General features: G+C 46.9%; 2 protein-coding genes across 4 annotated transcripts; one reads left to right on the forward strand and one right to left on the reverse strand.

The window, feature by feature from the left end:
- Positions 1-265: 265 nt before the first annotated feature.
- Positions 266-8,191, reverse strand: LOC308591120 (claudin-16-like). Of its 2 annotated transcripts, none has more exons than XM_081201727.1 (5): positions 7,195-8,191; positions 4,862-4,997; positions 4,029-4,193; positions 2,019-2,083; positions 266-796 (listed from the first exon to the last, which is right to left on the reverse strand). In XM_081201727.1, the coding sequence occupies exons 1-5, from the start codon at positions 7,297-7,299 to the stop codon at positions 602-604; spliced, it is 666 nt and encodes a 221-aa protein (XP_081057853.1). In that variant the 5' UTR covers positions 7,300-8,191; the 3' UTR covers positions 266-601. The 2 variants fall into 2 exon arrangements, with proteins under 2 accessions (XP_081057853.1, XP_081057854.1); XM_081201728.1 differs by lacking the exon at positions 7,195-8,191 and adding an exon at positions 5,945-6,119.
- Positions 8,192-9,666: 1,475 nt separating this feature from the next.
- On the forward strand, positions 9,667-23,021 carry SLC45A1 (solute carrier family 45 member 1). Of its 2 annotated transcripts, none has more exons than XM_081201506.1 (9): positions 9,667-9,943; positions 13,183-13,591; positions 14,775-14,867; positions 16,380-16,604; positions 17,745-18,484; positions 19,079-19,232; positions 20,346-20,522; positions 22,214-22,419; positions 22,646-23,021. In XM_081201506.1, the coding sequence occupies exons 2-9, from the start codon at positions 13,192-13,194 to the stop codon at positions 22,910-22,912; spliced, it is 2,262 nt and encodes a 753-aa protein (XP_081057632.1). In that variant the 5' UTR covers positions 9,667-9,943; positions 13,183-13,191; the 3' UTR covers positions 22,913-23,021. The 2 variants fall into 2 exon arrangements, with proteins under 2 accessions (XP_081057632.1, XP_081057633.1); XM_081201507.1 differs by having other exon boundaries at positions 9,856-10,006.
- Positions 23,022-24,099: the final 1,078 nt, after the last annotated feature.

A 24,099-nucleotide genomic window follows, 5' to 3' on the forward strand; every position in this document is an offset into this window, starting at 1 on the left:
ATGTGGGAACAAAGAGGACTGAACGTAAGGCTGGAAATATGAGAAACGGAGAGAACCAAAATGGACAGCTTCACCCATCATTAAATACTGGATGTCTTTTGCCAAATCACAATTCCTTTTTTTATATAGTTGCAGCTTCAAGGGAGGATAACGTGTCACCTTCCAGCACTTAAAAACAAATTTGCAAAACTTCTCAAATGCAGCAGAAATGAAACAGATGCATGGCTAAATCTGAGCCCCCCTTTGAGCTTGACACCAAGGCCATGTGGTCCTTCTGGCTGCTCCCCGGTTGGCCCTGCTACCAATCGGCAATCAAGTGTGAAGACCAGTCTGATGATGCAGAAAAGACACAATGCAATCCAACCAGCCAGCTGCTTCTGGTTTAATTGGAATCTTGCTTTATGGTCGCACCCGCTTCAAATATTTAAATCCTATAGCTTTTAAAGCACGTGGCATTTAAAGCATATGGCTTCCACCAGAGAAGCCCAGGAACTATAGTTTCCCCCCTCGCAGAGCTCTAATCCCCAGCAGCCTTTACAAACGACATTTACTAGAAAAGCAACGGTTGGTTTGTCAGCGAAGAGAGGGCTGGACTCCTCCTTCATAGGTAGGTTTGCGGCCCTTTGGAGGTCAGTGGGCTGCAGAGAAGGTTCTGCTTTCTCTTTGGCGCCTGGGCATCAAGGCAGTCGGCGGTGATCAGTAAGGCACCACCGGAAGTGGTGCAAGCGGCGCCCGCGGCAGCCATCCAATAGGAATAGCCAAGCTCGTAAGTCACGCCAGGGATGCCCAAGCTAACCTGAAAGAGAACTGAGATGGTGAGCGATCCCTTTTCTTAAAAAAAAACCTGGAAGCATTTTTATTAGGTATAGTAGGTGAAGCATAATTGTAGTAGGTATAGTAGGTGAAGCATAAATTGTTCATGTATGCTACTACTGCAGCAAGGACTCTTTAAGCCCAAAAATGGAAGCAACAAGGAGTACCAATGATTGAAGAGTGGCAGATGAAAACGATGGACTATGCGGAATTGGCAAAGCTGACCAGGAAAATCCGAAACCAGCGTGATCAAGCTTTCCTAAAAGGCTGGAGTAAATTTGTACAATATTTGAAGGGTCATTGTAAACATTTACCAACACTAGTAGGGTTGTAAGAAATCTTGTAATGATAATGGTTATTAGCTTTTTATATTTATTTGAAAGTGGAGATAAGTTGAATGAGAAATACGTAAAATGGAAGATCATGCATTTTCCATTCAAAGTTCACCCTTATATCATAGCGTTCATACAAGGGTGAACTTTGAAAACCATGAGACGGGAGGGAGGGAAGTCAATTTGGCTCAGAAGAACAAAAAACAATGTGGATAGTAAGATTATGTTTAAATTTTGAAAAGCAATAAAAACACTACAAAAAAAGAGATGGTGAGCGATCCTGGACACACTGCAGGCATCGAACCAGGGGGAGCAGCACATTTTAAAGGCATGTGTTGATTACCATAAAAAAATTCTCACTTGTAGGGCTCTGCAGGCAGAAAGCCCCAGGTTCAAATTGGGGCATCTCAGGTACTTCTGGGGAAGGGCTGAGACCCTAGGGAACTGCAGCTAGTCAAGGCAGGAGGTGGATGGGGAACGCCCTAAAGAATCCATGTGGCTTCCAAGACGTTCTATACTAAACTCCATTCCCATTGGGGAATGGCCACAACTGTGTAGTAGAGCGCCTACTTTGCATGCAGGAAGGTCCCAGGTTCAAATCTAGCCATCGCCAAGCTGGGCAGGGAAAGACTCCCTTCCTAGAGAGCTGGGGCCAGTCAGTGTCAACAATACTGGGCTAGCAGACTCTGGCATAAGGCAGCTTCTGCCATATAGCTCAGTTGGTAGAGCCCAAGACTCTTAATCTCAGGGTGGTGGGTTTGAGCCCCATGTTGGGCAGAAGTTTTTGGCAAGGCAGGGGGTTGTACTAGACGTCCCTTCCAACTCTACAGTTGATTCTTCTGTTCATATGTTCTTTTAGGCTACCTCACGTACCTCAAGCTTATACTTCTGAACGGTGTCGATGCCGTACCACAGAGAAGCAACCGCTCCAGAGAGCCCTGTGAAAGGGAGACCATTCCACATTAGAGTTTCCAGCTACCGTGGCTTCCTTGATAACAACAACAACAACAATTTATTATTTATACCCTGCCCATCTGGCTGGATTTCCCCAGCCACTCTGGGCGGCTTCCAACAGAATATTAAAATACAATAGTCCATTAAACATTAAAAGCTTCCCTAAACAGGGCGCCTTCAGATGTTCTCTAAGATCTCCTCTAAGGATAAATAGAATTTTAAGCTTTTTTTTTTTTAAAAAAAAAAAAGCTGTGTGCACACCTTCGGCTGGTGTGTATCCACCTAGCTAACTTTTATTACCACTGCAATAAATGGACAACGCCAATGAATTTCAATGGGTCTATCCTGAGTAGGATCGACACTAGATTGACCTCAATCTCATACAGGGATGGGGGTTGATTTTTATTTCATCTGCATTGAAAGGCAAATCTACCTATTTTTATTTTTACATTTCTATCTCACCTTTCCTCAATGGAGCTTAAGATGGCATACATTGTTCTCCGGCTGCTGATTATATCCTCAGAACAACCCTGGGAGGTAGTTTAGGCTAAAGGACAGTGGCTGGCCCAAGGTTACCCAGTGAGCTGAGGGATTTGAACCCAGGTCTCCCAGGTCTTAGTCCAACATTTCTAACCATTACACTCTTAACCACATTGGCTTTCTAAAACAATTGAAGAATACAGCCACCCTTAGAAATTTGTGCTTCTCTGGATCGAGCCAAGTAATGTTTACAAAAGTGTATATGATATTGGGAAGAAGGAGAAACATACAAAAAGAAGGTGTGGAGTAGGCAAAATTGGAAATGTAAAAAAAAAATGCGAATAGTAGGAGAAATGTGCACTACAATGTGGACATGTAGAACTTATCATAAGAATTGGGGGGGGGGATGAGAGCCTGTGAAAAACCGAAATTGGCAGATATGCCCATCCTTGGTGTCACACTGAATTCTGGAAGGGCGAGATCTCTTCGTCATATTCTAGAACATCATCCTATGAATCAGGGTCCTATTCAGTGCTAGTCCTACTCTGAATAATGGGCATGACCAACTTAGTTCAATGGGTCTGCTCAGTCCAGATTTATGTATAAGCTAAACAAGCTGTAGCTTAGGGCCCCACTCTCTTGCCCCCCCCCAAAAAAAATTAAAGGTCCATAAATTACCATATAGCATATATTCAACACAAAAAACAGTAACAATTTGTTGTTGACAAAGGACAGCTGGACGTATAAATGGCCCCATTACCTTTAGTAGCTTAGGGCCTCATCAAACCTAAATCCAGCCCTGGGTCCGCTCTGAGTAGGACTTAGCTGGAGACAACCCTATACTTCCACATATTACCGTATTTTTCGCTCTATAAGACGCACCAGACCTCAAGATGCACCTAGTTTTTGGAGGAGGAAAACAAGAAAAAAAATATTCTGAATCTCAGAAGCCAGAACAGCAAGAGGGATCACTGCGCAGTGAAAGCAGCAATCCCTCTTGCTGTTCTGGCTTCTGGGATTGCTGCGCAGCCTGCATTCGCTCCATAAGATGCACACACATTTTCCCTTACTTTTTAGGAGGGAAAAAGTGAGTCTTATAGAGCAAAAAATACGGTACTCTCTTTCAACTTACATTTACTTGTTTTGAGCAATCTGCACTGCTTCGTCACCACAGCTTTTCAGACTGTAAGAAGTTGCAGGTGCAGACAGTCATAAATGCGGGATCGGGTTTAACCTCCCCAATACCACTGTGAGCACAAATAATCATATGCGGAATAAAAGGGAATCTGGAAGGTTCCTCGGTTTTTTGGCTGCTGTTAAAGGCTTTAATGTGGGACTAATGTAAAAAAGGAAGAGGAAGGAGGCACCCTGCAAACAAGACTGTGGAAGGCAAGGTCTAGATCGAGTACTATTCTGCCCCAACCTGAAACAAGGCAAGGCTGTGCTTACCTCCTAAGAGGAACAGGATCCCAGCAGCCAGGGAGAACTTCTGTTTCTGAAGGACTCTGCCGTGCATTAGCTTGGTACATTTCATGCCAGCAATGAAGGGAGGTATGGCAGAAAGAGTCAGAAAGGCAGAGAGGATCACCAAGACCCGAGTGACCACGAGAACAGCTGGTGGGATGGGGTGAAGAATCGAGAGAGAACAAGACTTTAGAACATGGAAAGCACCTTGAAAGGAGATCAGGGTTTAATGGTAGACTGCAGGCAAATTTTGCTGTGGGGTTTCTGGTGCTCAGTTATTTAATAATGGCAGCAACAACAAAAAATCTTTTCCCCCCCTTCTCTCAAAAACCTCCTCTGGGTTAGAATAATAGAACTGCTGAGTTGGAAGAGACCACTAGGACCACCTAGTCCAACCCCCTGCAATGTAGGAATCTTTTGCCCAACATGGGAAACTTCACTCCCAACATGGGTTGCCATATGACTGGATTTTCCCGGACATTTAGCAATTTCCGCCTGGAGACTGGTGACCTGCACAACTTGTAACCTGACCAATGTTGGGCCATTGTTGTGACTTATGGAATAAACCCACTGGCAATAACTGAGCTGAGAGTCTTAGTACTGCCTCTTTGACTGGGAGCCTCTGATCCCAGGTTCAATCCCTGAAAAACTCCAGGTGAGGCTGGGGGGGAACTGCTGTCTGAAACTTTGGAGAACCACTGCCAGCCAGTGTTGGTAATATTGAGCTAGATGGACTAATGGTACAGGGCAGCTTCCCGTGTGTCCTGTCCACCTTTGCAAACTGCTCCAACCAGGTGGACCTGGTTTATTTCCCTTACCTGGATGTTCGCTGAGATAGGAGATCGGGATGTCACAGGTCCAGAGGTCGGCGACGTTATCAAACACACACTCGCTCCACAACCCCCGGCACCGGGCACTCAGCCCCACTGAAGACAGGGGGTCCTTGGCGTCTTGCTAGAGAAGGGAAGAGAGAAAGAAATGTTTTGTGCAGGAATGAGGCACCGCTGGGGGTTTTGTACAGACAGGTGGCGTGAAGTGAGATGGAGTTGAGTAGAAAGGTGTTGGTGGACTAACTCAGTTGTACCCAGGCTGCCCGCCCCTCCAATTGGTTGGAGCCTCAGGATTGTGGCAGGAGGGAATCTGTCCCCTATTCGAGGATGGAAAGAACCTGAGGCTCTCCAGATGTGGTTGGACTCCGTTCAGCCCCAAGCATGGCTAATGAACTGGGGTGGTGGGAACTGTAGTCAGTGGAGGCTGGTGCCCATGAGGTCTGGTAGGACAGAAGGAAGGGAGGCCAACAGTAGGTGGCGCCAGAGGGCATGGCAAGCAGAGCCAACTCATTCTCATTTTGTCCCCATTCCCCCCCCCCTTGAGTTCAACACTGAGACTAAGGAGGAAGATGAAGACACCCAGGACTACGCTCTGGACTCGTTGTAAGAAAGAAGGAAGGTGAGCGGGGAGGAATGATTGGGGGTTGGGTGGAGAGAGACTTTGAGAACTAGTTTTTTAATTTGAGGTTCTTAAGCAGTGGTCCACAGACCACGGGCTGTTCATGAACCCCATTCAGCTGGTCCACAGACCAGGACAGTTGAGAATAACTTCTTCACACAGTACGTAATTTGTGGAACTCGCTCCTGCAGGAGGCAGTGGTGGCTGCCATACTTGGATAGCTTTCAAAGAGGATTGGAGAACCTCCTGGAGGAGAAGACGATCAATGGCTGCTATCCATGGTGGCTGTGTTCTGCCACCATGGCTGGGCTAGATGGGCTATTGGCCAGATCCAGTAGGTTCTTATGTTATCATGTTCTGACTGTCCTGTGTCTCAGGCACTCTCATCCTCACAACCCACACTCTCTCTTCTGTCTGTCTGTCTGTATCTTTCACACACACAGGCAGCTTACTTTTATAAATATTAGCAAATACGTTTGACAGAGCAGTCTCCTGTGCATCCAACACCCGGAGAGGGTTCAGCAACGAAGAAAGGAAGAAGCGGCGATGGCTCCAGTGGCCAGCGTTTACCCAGTGAGGGCAAAGCTGGGGGCACTGGCCCCTCTTTATCAAAGTCACCAGAAGCAGGTTTGACCTTTCCAGGAGTACACCGGCCCTCGCCGCTGCGGTATATTTTCCCCAGAGCTTAACGTTCCTATGGCAACCAGGCCTTGGGTTTGACAACAGCACAAGCCAAGCACCCCTCCAGTTCTTCTATCAAGCAAGTTTTCAATTTCTTCAGAGAGGGAAAGGGGGACCAAGAAAATTTTGTATGCTGGGATGAGGGAATGGCTCTGAAGCTGATCCAAGGTGAAGAATTTCCCAGAAGGACTTTGTGTCTTTGTCTTGTAGCACACAGTGCTAGATTGCCCAATGGACTGATTAAGCACATTTCAGGTACCAGCAAAGCAGGGGTGCACACACACACACACACACACACAAATATATTTCTTTTGGGAAGTAATTTAACATTTGAGATTTTCAAAATAATAATAATATAAATACATAATAGTAATTAAAAAAAATTAAAAAGCTTCTAAGTAATCATTATGGGGAAAATCAGAACTTTGTTAGACTTCCTTATCCTCCACTACAAATACCCCTCATTATTCCTGTTCTCTTTTTATTACTTATCTCCACCTAAGCCAGGGAGTGTTCCTCCTAACGCAGATCAAACTAATCCGAGGAAATCAGATCCTGTCGGGTGTCACAAATGACATACATGCATGTGCATTTCAGCATACATGTGAGTTCTGTGTCATTACGAATAGTACAATTTTATTCTATGGTTCAGTATTGTTTTTATTTTTAATTGCACATGGGGGGCGGGGGAGGCACCATAATCTTGTCAGTGCTTGGGACTTCTACAGGTTGCGATCCAGTGTACGCTATCTACACATTGCGTGGAGGAGAACAGACCTGCAAAATCCAAAGAAGCACAAAGGTTGGCTACATTGCACTTAACATCTCATTTCGGAACTTGAAGTTTGCCTTTGGAAATTGAAATCAGACAGGTTTGTGCATCCCTACCCACAGATGAAGCAGGAAAAAATGAAAACAACCTCTGAAACCAAAGGGCAGGTGTTTGGCACAACACAGATTTTGATTCCACCCCCCTCCCGCCCCCATCCCAGCTTTAAAGTCCTTTTAATTTGTTTCTTACCCTCCAGCAATCTGCTTCGGCACCCAGAACGAGAAGCAAAAAGCCCAGCCCTCCTAGTCCCATCACCAGGATGTCTGTTGCCACTGCCATGCCCGGGATCTCCATTCCACACTCAACTAGGAATTTTCCTTCTCAACATCACACACACACCACACTTTTCTTCTTGGAACCAGTAGACCAGAAGGTGACCAGCAGATCTAAGTGGAAAGGACTTTGGGAGGAAAGCTGGTAAAAGCCAGCATGTTCCCCCTTGTGGAAATGGAAAGAACATGCATTTTTGTTGGCGAAGTCAAACTGCTGCGTTAGCTGCACGACCAGGCTGTCTCCAGGCACTTCGAGATCATCTGCAAGTGGCTACACCGGGGTTCAGGTTGCCAGCCTTCATGTCACATTTGCCACCTACGTGCTTAATCTGGATTACTTCACTATCCTACTGAATTTGTTCTGTTGTTGTTGTTGTTCTTTAGTCGTTTAGTCGTGTCCGACTCTTCGTGACCCCATGGACCAGAGCACGCCAGGCATTCCTTGTCTTCCACTGCCTCCTGCAGTTTAGTCAAACTCATGCTGGTAGCTTCAAGAACACTATCCAACCATCTCATCCTCTGTCGTCCCCTTCTCCTTGTGCCCTCCATCTTTCCCAACATCAGGGTCTTTTCCAGGGAGTCTTCTCTTCTCATGAGGTGGCCAAAGTATTGGAGCCTCAGCTTCAGGATCTGTCCTTTCAGTGAGCACTCAGGGCTGATTTCCTTAGGAATGGATAGGTTTGATCTTCTTGCAGTCCATGGGACTCTTAAGAGTCTCCTCCAGCACCATAATTCAAAAGCATCAATTCTTCGGCGATCAGCCTTCTTTATGGTCCAGCTCTCACTTCCATACATCTCTACTGGGAAAACCATAGCATTAACTATACGGACCTTTGTTGGCAAGGTGATGTAGAATTTGTTCTACAGTTATTCAATTGTTGATTTTGTCTTATGGGGATGCAGCTTCCCTCCCCCGCTCTGCTACGCATTTTGATAGGAAAGGATTTTAAAAATTTATTTGTGAGACTTTTTTTTGGGCACAGTTTGTTATGGAAAAGGAGCATACATTCCGAGTCACCTGGTAAAACTTTTCAGGATGAGGCAGCCCCCATATGGATGCGGGGCTGTATAATAGGAACACAGGAAGCTGCATCACACTGAGTCAGACCATTGATTCATCTAGCTCAGTATTGCCAACATGGACCTGGCAGCAACTGCCCAGGATTTCAGGCAGGGGCCTCTCCTAGACTTACCTGGAGACGCCAGAAGGTGCTTAAACCTGGGACCTTTGGATGATGCTCTGCCACTGGGCTACAGCTTTTCCTCATCATCAATCTGGACAGGCCTGGATTTAGGTTTGATGAGGCCCTAAGCTACTGTAGGTTATGGGGCCCTTTATATGTCCAGCTGTCCTTTGTCAACAACAAATTGTCGCTGTTTTTTTCTGTGGAATATATGCTATATGGTATTTTATGGACCTAATAGGTATCTAAAGCCATTTGCACATAACGAAATATGTATTTTATCAATTGTTGAACTGAAATACAGTTAAGAAGTATATTAATAGTGATATTTTAGGGAGCAGGCTAGCAGGCAGGGCCCATTACTTACATCATAGGAGCCTTGTTGTTGTATAATTATAATTATAATTATCATCATATATACTCCTTGTATTGAACACAATTATAAAATTTATAGAGAAGAAATTTAAAATTGACTTCCAATTAATCTCACTGTATTATATTAATCTTCTTATATCTTATAGTGTGGTGGTTTGTTTGATTTTTCTGTTATTTTTGTTTGTTTGTTTGTTTGTTTTGTTTGTTTTCTCCTTGTACCCTCCATCTTTCCCAACATCAGGGTCTTTTCCAGGGAGTCTTCTCTTCTCATGAGGTGGCCAAAGTATTGGAGCCTCAGCTTCAGGATCTGTCCTTCCAGTGAGCACTCAGGGCTGATTTCCCTAAGAATGGATAAGTTTGATCTTCTTGCAGTCCATGGGACTTTCAAGAGTCTACACAACACAAAACACTGTTGCTGTATGTAGGTTTTATTTTATTTCTTTTTTTAATCTTATATTTTGGAAAAGTACCTCTAGGTTTTTTCTTCCTTTAATTTTTTGGGGGGACCCCAAGAGAATGGGGCCCTAAGCTATAGCTTGTTTAGCTTATACGCAAATCCGGCACTGATTCTGGAGTCAACAGAATCCAAACTTTTCTTTTCTTTTCTTTTTTATAAAAAGGGTTATGTAGGGATACAATCCAGCGATTGCCTCGGTACCCAGTTATCAGCAAACACCTTCCGTGCTCTCCAAAGCATACCTGAATCTGGATTCTCCCTCAGCAGAGACTTTTCCGTGTGTGTGTGTATATGTGTGTGTGTGTGTGTGTGTGTGTGTGTGCGCGCGCGCGCGCGCGCCTCCCCTCCCGTCTTTCAACCAATCCATTTCCTGCCCTCCGCCGTTGGGTACCAGTGCAGCAGGATGCTGAATCGTATCCCAGGCTCCTGCCTCTTTAAGGCACGGGGTGGACGAGGTGGAGAGAAGGCGGATGCGTTTCTGCAGGGCTGGGGGAAAGGCAGGGCAGGAGACACAGTGACATCACCCAGCCTCCTCCCCAGCCAGAAACGCAGGATCCTAGTGCAGGGGGGCGGGAGGAGAGAGAGAGAGGACGGAGAGCGAGCCTGCCGCCGTCTGTCCAAGGATCCCGGGGAAAACTGCAGGCATTGTTGTAAATATTATTTTTAATTATTATTATTATTGGAAGGATGCTCCACCATCTATCCTAATACAGGTAAATACATTTCCTACTGAATCATTGCCAGCCTGCTTCCTAAGATCTTTGAGACCAGGCCCTCCTTGCTAAAGGAGAAGGGGTGGGCTCCGCCTTACCTGCCTGTTTTAGCTCCAAGAGAGATGGAGGGAGGGGGGTGTTTGAATGATGGTGGTTAAGAGAGGGAAATGTGGTGGAATTTTTAGGTGTGCTGTGGACTTTTGCCTTCACAGAGAGAGAACGGCCGTGACTGAGGGTTTTATCCCCCAGATTAGAATAATCCACTAGACTGAGCCTTAGCCTATGAGGGTGTCTAGACTACATATTTATACTCAGGGCTCTTTTCGTGAATCTTAAGCTTTTTTTTTTAAGTTTCTACTCTTTTGGATCCAGAGAAAGAAGGAAAAATGGATTTTCAGGTTTACTCCCCCCCCCCGTTAAGTTTCTAGTCCTTTTGGTCCCAGATATATCAGTGAAGATGAATTTTCAGTTTTATTTTTGTTAAGTTTCTAGTCCCTTTGGTTGCAGAGGTAGAAGGCAAAAAAAAAAAAAAAGGAAAAAAAAAAGAGAAATATATGGGCTGTATTCCAGCTGGTTGCCCAGTAAATCTGCCCCGGTTTTCCAGTCTTCTAATCAATGGGTGAAAAGGTGTTGGGATAACAAATTGATGAATGTTAAGAGTACAATTATTATTAAAAATATGTTACCGTCAAGAATGTATTCCAGGTAATGTTTTGTAAAGAGGAGAGACTGAGCATAATGTAGTGGAGTACAATGATGAGTTTATGAGACTAGGACTGGGAAGACCCAGGTTTGAATTCCCACTCAGCCACTGGGTGACTTGGGGCCAGTAACTTATCTCTCAGACTTACCTACCTCACAGGGCTGTTGTGGGCATTAAACGGAAGCTGCCTTGAGGTATTTGGGGGGAAGGGCTTGATAAAATGGTGTTGTGTATTTTATCATGCTTATCTGACGACATGAGGTTGTATCTCTGTGAATTAATTCCATTCACACTTTTTGCACACAGCCCCGGAATCATTTGATGAAGCATTGCAGAACGATGAACAAAGTTTAATGATGTGTGGGCGAACCAGTAGAAAAGTCACCACCAGTGCACGATCGTAGGTCACATCTGCACCATACACTTGAGTGTATGAGCCAGTGTGGTGTAGTGGTTAAGAGCGGTAGTCTCGTAATCTGGTGAACCGGGTTTGCGTCTCCGCTCCTCCACATGCAGCTGCTGGGTGACCTTGGGCTAGTCACACCTCTCTGAAGTCTCTCAGCCCCACTCACCTCACAGAGTGTTTGTTGTGGGGGAGGAAGGGAAAGGAGAATGTTAGCTGCTTTGAGACTCCTTTGGGTAGTGATAAAGCGGGATATCAAATCCAAACTCTTCTTCTTCTTCTTCTTGAGTGCTTGGCTTCCCCCAAAGGATCCTGGGGGATCCAGTTTACCACTCCCGACAGTTCCCAGAATTCCTTGGCAGAAGCAATGGGCAGAATTCAACTGCACTCTGTCAGTGCAAGCATTTCCCCCTCTACTCCCCCTGAGTTCTGCTTTGGGGGATTCTCCTGACCCCACAGAACTGAATTAGGGCAGGCATGTGGGGGGACATGCAGGCAATGAGAGCGGGAGAAAGCTCCATTGCAGGGTTTCCCCAACTTGTGTCTCCAGCTCTTTTTGGTCTACAACTCCCAGCATCCCTGGCTAGCAGCACCTGTGGTCAGGGATATGTGGGATGTAACATCACAAAAGCAGCCAAATACAACATTTCCTGTTTTCCCAGAGTGGACACACAGGGGAATGTTGCTCCAGCCAGGAGGACTTCCTGTCACACCTGGTCTGGAACATCCTCTCCCCCTGTGTGTGTGACCAGGTAGATGAGTGTGACACTGGCAGACCCCATAAAAGGGCTGGTCACGCAGCCATCTTCCCTTTTTCGCCCTTCTCTCTTGATATGCTCTTTTGCTCTTTTGCTGTGAGCTGGCTCTCAGTCAGCAGCACACAGGCTCATCCCTCACAAGAGGATGAACCACACATTTCTCTGTAACTGTAACTAAAAGCTAAAGCCTGCCTTCAGGATCATACTGTGAACTGAATGTAAGTAAACCTCATCATTACAGTGGTACCTCAGGTTAAGAACTTAATTTTTTCTGGAGGTCCGTTCTTAACCTGAAACTGTTCTTAACCTGAGGTACCACTTTAGCTAATGGGGCCTCCCCCTGCCTCTGTGCCGCCACTGCACGATTTCAGTTCTCATCCTGAAGCAAAGTTCTTAGCCTGAGGTACTATTTCTGGGTTAGCGCAGTCTGTAACCTGAAGCGTCTGTAACCCGAGGTACCACTGTACTTTAGAAAAGAGGACTGTTGTGCCATTACAGTGGTACCTCGGGTTAAGAACTTAATTCGTTCCAGAGGTCCATTCTTAACCTGAAACTGTTCTTAACCTGAAGCACCACTTTAGCTAATGGGGCCTCTCGCTGCTGCTGTGTGATTTCTGTTCTCATCCTGAAGCAAAGTTCTTAACCCGAGGTACTATTTCTGGGTTAGCGGAGTCTGTAACCTGAAGCGTCTGTAACCTGAAGCGTATGTAACCCGAGGTACAACTGTATTGTTTCTAAGAGGGAACAGAGGGAATTTACCAGGAACAATCGAATCTGGACAAGCCAGACTGGATTGTTTAACTCAAAAGGTTCTAATGGATCTATCAACTAGCTTCCTGCTATGTGCAAGGGAATGTGCCCTGCTACTATCTCACTAGTGAGAGTGAGGAAAGATAATACTAACCAATATATCCTCTCCTACTATCCGCAACATTCCCACAGGATGATGGGAACTGTAGTCCAAAACCAGCTGGAGACCCAAGTTTGGGTAACTTGGCACTAGAGGAACTCACTGTGCTGGCTCAAAGCTAGCGCAGCTGTTTTGTTGACTGTGACCCAACGTGCTTTAAAAGTATGGTTTGGATGCGACCGATGCCACGTTGCAGAATACCCCCGCCCAAAACAAAATCAAAAAACCTCAAACCCCACCTGTAGACTTGGGATGGATCCCCACTTGTCATCTAGTCCAACCCCTTGCTCTGCAGGAAGGCAGCTGAAACTACCACTCCGTATTGCAAGCCTGTCTGATTTAGGGCAGCTGAAAAATGTTGCCAATAATAAGTAAAGTTAAAGCGCTGGCTTTTCTTCGCAGGCAAAATCCATGATGATTCCTCCCACCACGACGAGCCCTTCTAGCGATGCCCTCTTCCCCACGTTGTCGTCTCAGGAACTGTGGAGGTCCCAGGTGGCAGGGTATGCAGGATCCGTCACTCGCCACATCAGCCACCGGGCCAACAACTTCAAGCGGCACCCAAAGAGGAGGAAACACATCCGGCCTTCGCCTCCCCCGCCACCCAACACCCCTTGCCCCATCGACCAGGTCCACTTTGGCGAGATCCACCCACAGAGGTCCTTCTGGGAACTGTTGTTCAATGGGTGCATTCTCTTCGGGATCGAGTTCAGCTACGCCATGGAGACTGCCTATGTGACGCCTGTCTTGCTCCAGATGGGCTTGCCGGATCAGCTGTACGGAATGGTCTGGTTCATCAGCCCAATATTGGGTGAGTGCTGGGGCCCCGATCCTCAGGAAGCAAGCTTAACTGCTCTGGGAACTGGTGGGACTTGGCAAAGCGAACTGTGGCCGGGTTGTGTCCCAACGCTAGTCCTACTCAGACGACAGTCCATTGAAGTCAACGGGGGCAGCTAGCTCAGTGCCATTCATTCTGATGGGTCTGCTCTGAGCAGGGCTTGGTTGCATGGATTTGCGATGTTCCTAAGGGCAATCCCCTTCTGCTGGTTCCCAGTCACAGGCTGAACTGGTACAGCCCAACACAGATTGGCCTTTATCTGAGACTTCTGTCTTGCTCTCCCTGGTCAGAAAGTGCTGAATGACACTCTTATTTCCAACTCTTTTGGGGGGGGGGAATATAATTTTTTATTGAAATTTTCAAACATTTTCACAATAAACTCTATACCCAGTAATTACATTGTTTCATAAATCCCCACTTCCACAGTGTTTCCACTGAAACATTTTCCACTGTATTATATCTTTATTACTAAAAGTTTCTCCATTTACTGTTATCTTGGCGTTTTCCTTCTGCTGCTTTTATCTCGAATCCTGCTGATGATTTTATTTGACTATGGTGGTTTATTTTTTTTTATTTTTTAAAAATTGTTCCCAAAAGGCCTCCATTCTTCTGTGAAAAGTTCGTCATTTTTATCTTTAAATTTTGCTGTCAGCTCTGCCATTTCTGCATCTGAAGGCAGACCTGTTTAGGGAAGTTTTTAATATTTGATGAATTATTGTATTTTAATCTTTTGTTGGAAGCAGCCCGGAGTGGCTGGGGAAACCCAGCCGGATGGGCAGGGTATAAATAAATTTATTATTATTATTATTATTATTATTATTATTATTATTATTATTATTATTATTATTATTATTATTATTATTTTAGAAGCCATTCCTCCTTCGTCGGAACCTTCTCTTCTTTTCATCTCTGTGCATATAATATTCTAGCTGTGGTTTTTACATACATAAATAGTTTAGTCATCTTCTTTGGAACTTCTGTCCCTATTATACCTGCTAGGAAAGCTTCTGGTCTTTTGGCAATAACCCATTTAAACATTTTCTTCATTTCATTATATATCATTTCCCAAAAGCCTTTAGCTTTTTCTTTCTTTCTTTCTTTTTACATTTCCACCACATATGGGGGAATGACCCGTCTCCCTTCTTCTCTCTTCCAGGTTTCCTGCTGCAGCCCCTGCTGGGCGCCTGGAGCGACAGGTGCACCTCACCTTTTGGAAGGAGGAGACCCTTCATCCTGGTCCTGGCAATTGGTAAATAGATGCCCTCTTCTCTTCTCATGCCTTCCAGACCTACCCTTACAGTGCATCCGTGTTGTCCTTTTCTTTGCCTCCTTGCCCCCCTGTCCCCCTCATTCTGGCACCATGTAATTCCCAGTCACTGCATATCGGAATTTACTTACACATAGTTGTAGATACGTTTCTGTTCTAGGTCAAAACAAGTGGGAACTGCAGCAGAATGTTGCAGTGCGTGAAGTGCTTTGTGACTATTCCCCCACTACCCCGGCTGGTATGTCTCCTTGAACTCTGCTGACTCTTGCTTGCCTGCATGGAAGACAGAGGGGTGTATGAGCATGAGCAGAAACTAATCTGTTGTACAAAGGTAGAATCACAGATTTATACCTTTGGAAGGGACCCCCAAGGGTAAACTAGTCCAAGTTATTGCAATGCAGGAATCACAGCTAAAGAACCCCGACAGCAGATGGCCAGCCAACCTCTGATTAAAAACCTCCAATGATGGAGAGACCAGCTCCTTCCAAGGGAGTCCATTCCACGGTCGAACATCTCTTAATGTCAGAAAGTTCTTCCTAATGTTTAATCAGAATCTCATTTGAATCCATTGGTTCAAGTCCTACCCTCCATAGCAGCAGAAAACAAGCTTGCTCCATCTTCCACGTGACAGCCCTTTTCAGATAACTGAAGACGGCTGTCACAGGTAATCATGCAGTTTAAAGTTGGACTTCACTATTTCTTAGCAAAAACACTATCTGCACAGACTTGAGTCTTAGGCCTAATGAATACAGCAGCTCATGCCTAGTGTTCTTCCTCCATGAAAATCAGTTGCCGAGACTGAAATTCCCCGCCTTCTCGGGGTTTTCCCCAAGCAATCGGAGACTGCGCCGGCATGCAGCCAACCTCTTCTCCTCCCTTTTCATGCCTCTTCTGGTTCTTAGGAGACCAGCAGAGAGGGGAGCTTGTCACAGCAGGAGGGAGAGACACCTGTGCTTCTTCACCAACCTGATTCCTCTCTGTCTCTTGGCCTCTCTCCTCTCACTCACCTGCTTCAGCTTCCAATTCTGGCCTTCTCTCTGCCACAGACTCTCCCCGCTCACAAAGCCCTGTTACTCTTCGACTTCCAACGCCTCCTCCTCCCAGTCTTCTCCCTTGTCTCCCTCTGACCACCTTCCCTTGTCCTCCCACCAATCCCTGGGCTCTGAGCCTTCTTCCCTTGGCGGTTCCACAGCTGGTTCCTCCCATCCTTCCTCTGCTACCAACTAGTCCATGGCAAAGGCTCTTGTGTCACCTCTCAGTCTCTTCTCCAGGCTAAACACACCCAACTCCCTCAACTGCTCTTCATAAGGCTTGGTTTCCAGACCCAAGGCAACATTTACAACCGTTGTTCTGTCTGCCACTGACATGTGACCCTTGGAAAGTTGCCTAGAAGGGAACACAACCAATCTGTGGCTCATGAAAAAGTACCAACTTGAATCCGAGCCTTCTTTGCTGTTTTCTGACTGCCTTGTTTTGGTTCCCCTTCCTCCTCAGGGGCGTTGCTGGGCCTTTCGCTGATGCTGAACGGCAGGGATATGGGCACAGCCTTGACCGACACTGTGAGTGACCACAAGTGGGGAATTGCGTTCACCATCTGCGGAGTCATTCTGATGGACTTCTGTGCCGACTCTGCGGACAACCCCAGCCATGCCTACATGATGGACGTGTGCAGCCCGTCGGATCAGGACCGAGGACTCAACATGCATGCACTGCTAGCTGGTGAGGTTTTCGGCATATCGGCAATGGCAGTGCTGGGCATTTGCTTATTTTCAGCATTTAGACCTGGCCCTCTAGCTGAAAAGACACCCAGAGCGGCTGCTGGGACAGTTCTGCCCCTCGGGTTCACAAACTGAAATATCACAGCAAGCAAGGAAAAAGGGAATGGGAGGGAGGAGGAAAAAGCAAACTGGAGGACAAGCTCTTAAACGTAGTTGGTGATTTTAGACATAACACATAGTATTCTGCTGTAAAGTGTGAGTCAGTATAGTGTATGGGAGATCTGGGTTCAAATCCACACTTAACCATGAAATTCACTTGGTACCCTTGGGTCTGCTGGTATCTCTGAGCTGAGCCTACCTCACAGATGGTTGTGTGTGTGTAGAATCATGTATGCTGCCTTGAGCATTTAAATAATCCTTATAGCCAGTGCTTTTTTCCTAAACAAATGTTTAGGGGTACTCTCATTTTCCTACTCATATTGAAATACTGCCCCACAATGAGGCCAGATTTAGATTCTCAAAATGTTTAGGGGTATGCGTACCCCCAGAAAAGAAAAAAAGCACTGCTTACAGCAACACTGAAAGATAGGTCTGCATTATTATGCATTATCAGATGGGCAGATAAAGCTAAGAGGGAGAAAATGTGGGTCTAAGGACATCTAGGCATATTCATGTCAGAGGTAATACCTGAGCTGGGCAATTTTATGATTCATCGTAGCTCAGCCTCTTAAGTCTCTGGGCATTTATGTGTTACATTTATACCCCACCTCTCCTCCAAGGATTTAAAGGTGGTATCTATAGTTCTCCCCCATCCATATTATCCTGACAGCAACCCTGTGAAGGAGACTGCATGACCCAGTCTCCAGGTCCTAGTCCGACACACTAACCACTAAACCACGCTGCCTCTCCGCATGCATCTCCAGATAGGGCTGTGAGAGAACTCTAGAATCATGGAATCATAGCACTGGAAGTGATCTAACAGGTCATCCAGTCCACCCCCTGTTTGAAAGCCTGGAGAGCTGCTGCCTGACAGTGTAGGCAATACTGAGCTAAATGGACCAATGGCCTGAACTGTCATAAGGCAGCTTCGTAAGCGCCTGTGAGAGGTGATTTCAACTTTGTTCCTCTCCCCTCTTGGCAGGTCTCGGAGGTGGCTTTGGCTACGTTGTGGGAGGAATCAACTGGGACCATACTGGCTTCGGCAGGGCAATAGGGGGCCAGCTCCGGGTCATTTACATTTTTACCTCAATCACGCTGACGCTAGCGACTGCCTTGACTTTGGTCAGTATTCCCGAAAGGCCCTTGCAGTCTTTCAGCAAGCTGAAGAAGGTGATGAAGAGCCCTAACTTCCCTCTTCCTCCTTCGCCGCCCCTTCTCTTCGAGGACTGCGGGAGCGAAAACCTCGCGGCCCAGAACCCCGTCCGTTTGTACGCCAGTTTCACGAGCCCCATTTCCCCACTCAGCCCGCTCACGCCCAAGTACGGCAGCCTCATCAGCCGGGACAACTCCTTGACGGGGCTGAGTGAGTTCGCCTCATCTTTCGGGACCTCGAATATCGACAGCGTGCTCATCGACTGCTTCACCGCAGGGCACGATGGCTACTTGAGCATCCCGGCTAGCTTGCCCCGGCAGGGCATAAGCGTCAGCCTCCCTAGGGCCCCCGAAGGATTCCACTGCCACGAAAGTGCCGCCTTGGAAGCAGGAGAGAACGTCGGGGTGCTTGGGCCAGAGGGAGACTGCCTGAGGGTGGGTTCCCTGGACGCAATAAAACCACGGTCGTCGGGAATCCTGAAAAGACCGCAGACTTTAGCCATCCCGGATATTATCACAGGGAATCTCCCCGAGAGCAGTAGGAGAAGGAACGTAACCTTCAGCCAACAGGTGAGTGGTGAAAATGGTTATTTAGTAGTCAAGTTCAGCAAAAGGCCCCTGCAACTTGTTAGAAGCTTCCTTCTTCTGATTCTGTCTATAATGGTTTCCAGATTGGTTCAGCTGTTTAATCAACCTCCTCTCTTATCCTTAATAGGTTAAATCCTGCTCCATAGGGTGGAGCTTTGGCCTCTGATTCCCTCCCATTATTCCTGTTCTCCTGCAATGAAATGTTTTGTCCTTGTGGGGAACAGGGACTTACTTAATTATGGGGTAATAAAGGGGCAATTCATCAGTTTACGCTGGGCTGAACTGCACAGAAAGCCATTGAAAGCCAAAGGCGGGTGGAGGAAGTTTCTAATTAAGGGTACAGTATCCCTGAAAAGCTCAACAGCACTTTCCACACAGACATGCTGGGGGAGCACAAGTGTATTTTACTGGGGAAACATCACTGTAAATCAAGTCGGGGGAAAAAGATGAGCAGAGGAGGAGGAATATCTTACTCCAGAGCTATGCCAGAGACGTTTTGCTCTTCCTGCTCAGCTCCCGTTCCATGTTGCTTGTACGTTTTTGTATGCCGACCAGGGCATCCTCTTTGCGGTGCAGGTAGCAAACATTTTGCTGAACGGGGTCAAGTACGAGAGCGAATTGAACGGATCGAGCGAACTGTCTGAGCAGCCACTTTCAATGAAGCTCCTTTGCTCGACCATCTGCCGGATGCCCAAACCCCTGAGGAACCTCTGCATCAATCACTTCCTAGGTAAACCTGTGAGTTGCTCCTGCTTTTGGCTATATTTGCACATTTGTGGTCCCAAGACTTCACAATGCCTCCAAAGCAGTGGTTTTGCAGGACCACTTGCTGGTCTTCAACGTTTGCCCAAGGTGAGGCCCCGATTTTGGCTGACTGCTGCCAAACAGAGCTACTGGATAAAATGTGTCTGTATGTGTTTTTAAACCTATTACCCGTAGTGGACAAAATACATTTTCTGGGCACCTGAAACTGTCAGCACAGGGATGGGAGGCTCTGTCCATTTTGATTCTCTCAGTTCCTTATTTTTTTCCAATCTTAAATTCAGTTCTCCAATTTTTGCAGCTATTTGCATTCAAATAATGATTTTAAAAAATGGACACATCTTTAAATGCACGCTTTATGTGCATGTCTGTATATATTGTTGTGAGAACTGCAATGCGGAATGTGGATAAGTATGAATTGTGAAGGATAGTTGTGCTTTGGCTCGCATATTATTTAAGAAAGTGAAAATTTGGCAGATTCCTCTTCAAATGTGTACTGAGCTGAGTTTCTCCTTTATCCTTTTGTTGGTTTTTATTTGCATCCCATTCAAATTATTATTTGCCACTTTCACGGTTATTTGTTGGATGCGTGACACTGGCTGATTTAGTTTAAGCATGCTGTCTTGATTGTTCTGGAAAAGCATGGAAGAGAGAGGAACACACGAAAGAGCTGAGGGTTAAAAGAATCTACAGCCTTTTTGGCCTTACAATTTCAAACTAGTGGGGAGAACCTTAGGGATGCAACCTGGTACCTAATTCATAGTAGAGGCTATATTATCAATTAGCAAATGTTAACAACAGTGCCAGCATTGTGGAATGGGTGAGACTGCAAGTTAAACGGTAGTGGTGCCATCAGAAAAACTTCAGGGCAGATGTCAAAGAGCCCCATGCAAGTAGGGACTAGCTTTCTGCAAGGGTTAATCAATTTCCTTTTTTTTTTTTTAATACAAATCACTGCTTCTCTATGTAGCCCCGGGGTTGCTAAGTCCTTGGAAGCAGGCTGCCTTGCATAACCGCTGCTTGATTTTCTCGCCTTCCAAACTGTGCCGCCTCCTTCACTGTCTTCCCATTCCTCCCCCAGGCTGGCTCTCCTTCGAAGGGATGCTCTTGTTCTATACCGACTTCATGGGGGAGGTGGTCTTCCAAGGGGACCCCAAAGCCCCTCACGATTCTGCAGAGTATCAGAAGTACAACGCCGGAGTCACCATGGGTTGCTGGGGCATGTGTATCTATGCGTTCAGTGCCGCCTTCTATTCAGGTACAAAACCTCTCCGGCCTTCGCCATAGAGACCCTTTTTTGTAGGGCACATGCTGTCTGGTTTTGGACATCGCCGTGGCTTTGTGTAACATCTGCGCGCATTCATGTATGTGAATGCATAAACACACGGGGCTGATGCTCCTACTCAGTTTGCCCTTCCCACCCACCCCTGAACCCACAGCCCACCTCCCCTTAAGGTAAAGGTAAAGGGACCCCTGACCATTAGGTCCAGTCATGACCGACTCTGGGGTTGCGCCGCTCATTTCGCTTTACTGGCCGAGGGAGCTGGTGTACAGCTTCCGGGTCATGTGGCCAGCATGACTAAGCCACTTCTGGAGAACCAGAGCAGCACACGAAACACTGGAGCGGTACCTATTTATCTACTTGCACTTTGACATGCTTTCGAACTGCTAGGTTGGCAGGAGCAGGGACCGAGCAACAGGAGCTCACCCCGTTGTGGGGATTCGAACTGCCGACCTTCTGATTGGCAAGTCCTAGGTTCAGTTGTTTAACCCACAGTGCCACCCGCGTCCCTCCCCCTCCCCTTACTCCTCGCCAAAGATACTCTGCTGAGCCTAGAATGAAAGATGGCCCCAGGCGTGCCTTCCTGGGGAGAATATTCTGCAAGCATCCCCCTTTCTTCTTGACAAACCTTTGCAGCTTGCCCATGCCACTCTGACACCCTCTCTCTCTCTCTCTGCCCTGCTGCTGCAAGCCCAGCTTCACTGCTCTCCACTTCTGTCAATAGGCAGGGAGTTCCAAAGGGTGGGTGCTGCCACACCAAAACAACAATTTCTTACACACGATGGCAGGGCTGGGGGAACTGTGGCCCCCCAGACGTTGCTGGGCTCCAGCTCCCATCACCCCATGTTTGAAAGCAACATCTGGATTCCCCACTCACTGTTATGGCAGGCTGCAGTCCAACACGCATGTAAATAGCAGTAGTTTTGAATCATAGGGTTGTAGAGTTGGAAGGGACCCAGAGGGTCACGTAGGCCAACCCCCTGCAATGGAGGAATCTCAATCATATACGAGATGGCCATCCAATCTCTGTCTTAAGAGCACTGTAGAGAAAGTGCCAAAACAGATGATGATGATGATGAAGAAGAAGAAGAAGAGTTTGGATTTGAGATCCTGCTTTATCACTACCTGAAGGAGTCTCAAAGCGGCTAACATTCTCCTTTCCCTTCCTCCCCCACAACAAACACTCTGTGAGGTGAGTGGGGCTGAGAGACTTCAAAGAAGTGTGACTGGCCCAAGGTCACCCAGCAGCTGCATGTGGAGGAGCGGAGACGCGAACCCGGTTCCCCAGATTATGAGTCTATCGCTCTTAACCACTACACTACACTGGCTCTCATGAAAGTTTAAAGGAGAGGTGATGCCCATCATTACTGAACGTTAGTATTACTGGCTGAGGGTGAAGGAAGTTGGAGCCTCACAACTTCTAGAGGGTCTCCCATCTCCCCCCGCCCCCCGCATTGAAGTTATATAATAATATTATTAATAATAATAATAACAATAATAATAATAATTTATTTATACCCCACCCATCTGCCTGAGTTTCCCCAGCCACTCTGGGCAGCTTCCAACAGAACACTAAAATACAATCACCTGAGTTTCCCCTCAGGCACAGCAAAACACACCGGATCTGCCCGAGAGAATAGTCAACGTCCTTCCTTTTCATTCCACAGCCTCACTGGAAAAACTGGAGGAATATTTCAGCATCCGCACGCTCTATTTTATAGCCTACCTCGCCTTCGGGCTTGGCACAGGACTGGCGACGCTGTCGCGGAACGTCTACGTCATTTTATCTCTGTGCGTAACTTACGGCATTTTGTTTTCGACACTCTGCACGCTTCCGTACTCGCTGCTGTGCGACTACTACCAGAGTAAAAAGGTGAGCCTCAGGTTTGGCGGCCCCCAACATATCACTTGGGGGGCGGTTTCCACCTCACGGGTATCAAAAATATACTTGGCACCATGGGTCGAGGGATGTAGAGGAAGGAAGGGGAACCTGCGGCCCTCCAAAATGGCTGGCCTTCCTGCCTTCCATCCCACCACTCCCAAGGGGTGCCAGAAACTGTTTTCCAACCAGAGGCTTTTTCCCCCTGTCCCCTGAACAGTTCGCGGGATCGAATGAAGACGGCACCAAAAGAGGCATGGGGGTAGACATTTCCCTCCTGAGCTGCCAGTATTTCCTGGCGCAGATCCTCGTCTCCATAGTGATGGGGCCTTTGACAGCTGCCGTGGGCAGCGCCAACGGGGTGATGTACTTTTCCAGCGTGGTCTCCTTTGTCGGCTGCCTGTATTCGTCCCTCTGCGTCGTTTACGAGATCTCACCGGGTGAGGAAATGGCCGAGGAGCAACAGCCGCTGATTCTGAGCGTGTGAAACTGGCGCGGGGAGGGGGATCCCGCGCCGCGGTGCAAGAGACAGTGGAAGGGGGGGGGACCACGGAGCTGTGCCCTTAATAAACAAAAACCACACACAAACTACACATGACTCCTTTTTGATGTCTTTAAGTGAAGGAGAAGAGTGGCAACCTCAGAAATGCAATCCTGCTCATGTCTATTTAGAAGCATGTGGGGCTCATTCCCAAGTTAATAGGTCTAGGATTGAAGCCCAAGGATGCTCCCAGGTTGCCAATGCTCTGTGAGAGGGAATCAAGCATGGACCAGAACTTTAAGTTTGGGCTATTAGAGAGGGTTCAAGTACTTGACAAATCCACTGAAGTAAAGGGAGCTTTTTTGTAGGTTGGAAAGTGCGGCAGGATAATCCATTGGAAAGTGTGGGGTGAAGAAATTATTAACGAAAAGGGAGCAGCTCCCTCCAGGCATCTTTCTTATTCTGTATTCAATTGTAGAATCAGAAGGGACACAGAGGGTCATCCAGTCCAACCCCCAGCAATGCACGAATCCTGCCCACAGCCATCCCTGAGTGGGCTTGAACCACCAAACTTCTGCTTAACAGCCAGGCACACTGACCCATTGTACTACCTGAGATTTGTGCTCATGATTATACCTGAGCAAACCTGCTTTCAATACCATTTGCAAGTGCAAATATTTTAGGACGGGCATATTGCTTCATTTCCAATCTGGGCATTTCCTTTCGCTTCCTGCTGAAATCCTGGGACTCTTCATATCACAAATATCCCAGGCTGTCCTGATTTTGTTGCACTATGGCTCCAGGCAGTAATAATGTGGCAACACCAGGCACATTCAGACACATTCAGACATGGGCTGTGTTGTCTTGGTTTTCACAGTTGTAATGCTAGCGCCTCTGTTCTGTGTTCTGATGTTCCTTTCCCACTGCAAGGAAGGACCGGTTGTGTTATGGAAATGTGGCTTTTTGATCAACATACCAGCTTGTCACCAGCTAAATTTCATTCACAACAGTGGGTGCGGTCAGACACAATGACGAATGTCGTTGGACAAAGTTGCCCCTACTCCACCTTTTCCGTACATGCATGGTTCTGTTCTCACATGTAAACAGGGATAACTGAATGCAGGCAGGGCCAGATTTAGGTTTGATGAGGCCCTAAGCTACTGAAGGTAATGGGGCCCTTTATATGTCCAGCT

The sequence above is a fragment of the Podarcis bocagei genome (assembly GCF_964188305.1).
Source record: "Podarcis bocagei genome assembly, chromosome: 7".
Taxonomy (NCBI): domain Eukaryota; kingdom Metazoa; phylum Chordata; class Lepidosauria; order Squamata; family Lacertidae; genus Podarcis; species Podarcis bocagei.

Coding starts and splice junctions, on each gene's coding strand:
- LOC308591120 (XM_081201727.1), bottom strand. CDS start 7,299: ATGGAGATCCCGGGCATGGCAGTGGCAACAGACATCCTGGTGATGGGA. Junction 4,194..4,861: donor CTATCTCAGCGAACATCCAG/GTAAGGGAAATA, acceptor CCATCCCACCAG/CTGTTCTCGTGGTCACTCGG. Junction 797..2,018: donor TTCAGAAGTATAAGCTTGAG/GTACGTGAGGTA, acceptor GTTCTCTTTCAG/GTTAGCTTGGGCATCCCTGG.
- SLC45A1 (XM_081201506.1), top strand. CDS start 13,192: ATGATGATTCCTCCCACCACGACGAGCCCTTCTAGCGATGCCCTCTTC. Junction 13,592..14,774: donor GTTCATCAGCCCAATATTGG/GTGAGTGCTGGG, acceptor TCTCTCTTCCAG/GTTTCCTGCTGCAGCCCCTG. Junction 18,485..19,078: donor ACGTAACCTTCAGCCAACAG/GTGAGTGGTGAA, acceptor TTTGCGGTGCAG/GTAGCAAACATTTTGCTGAA.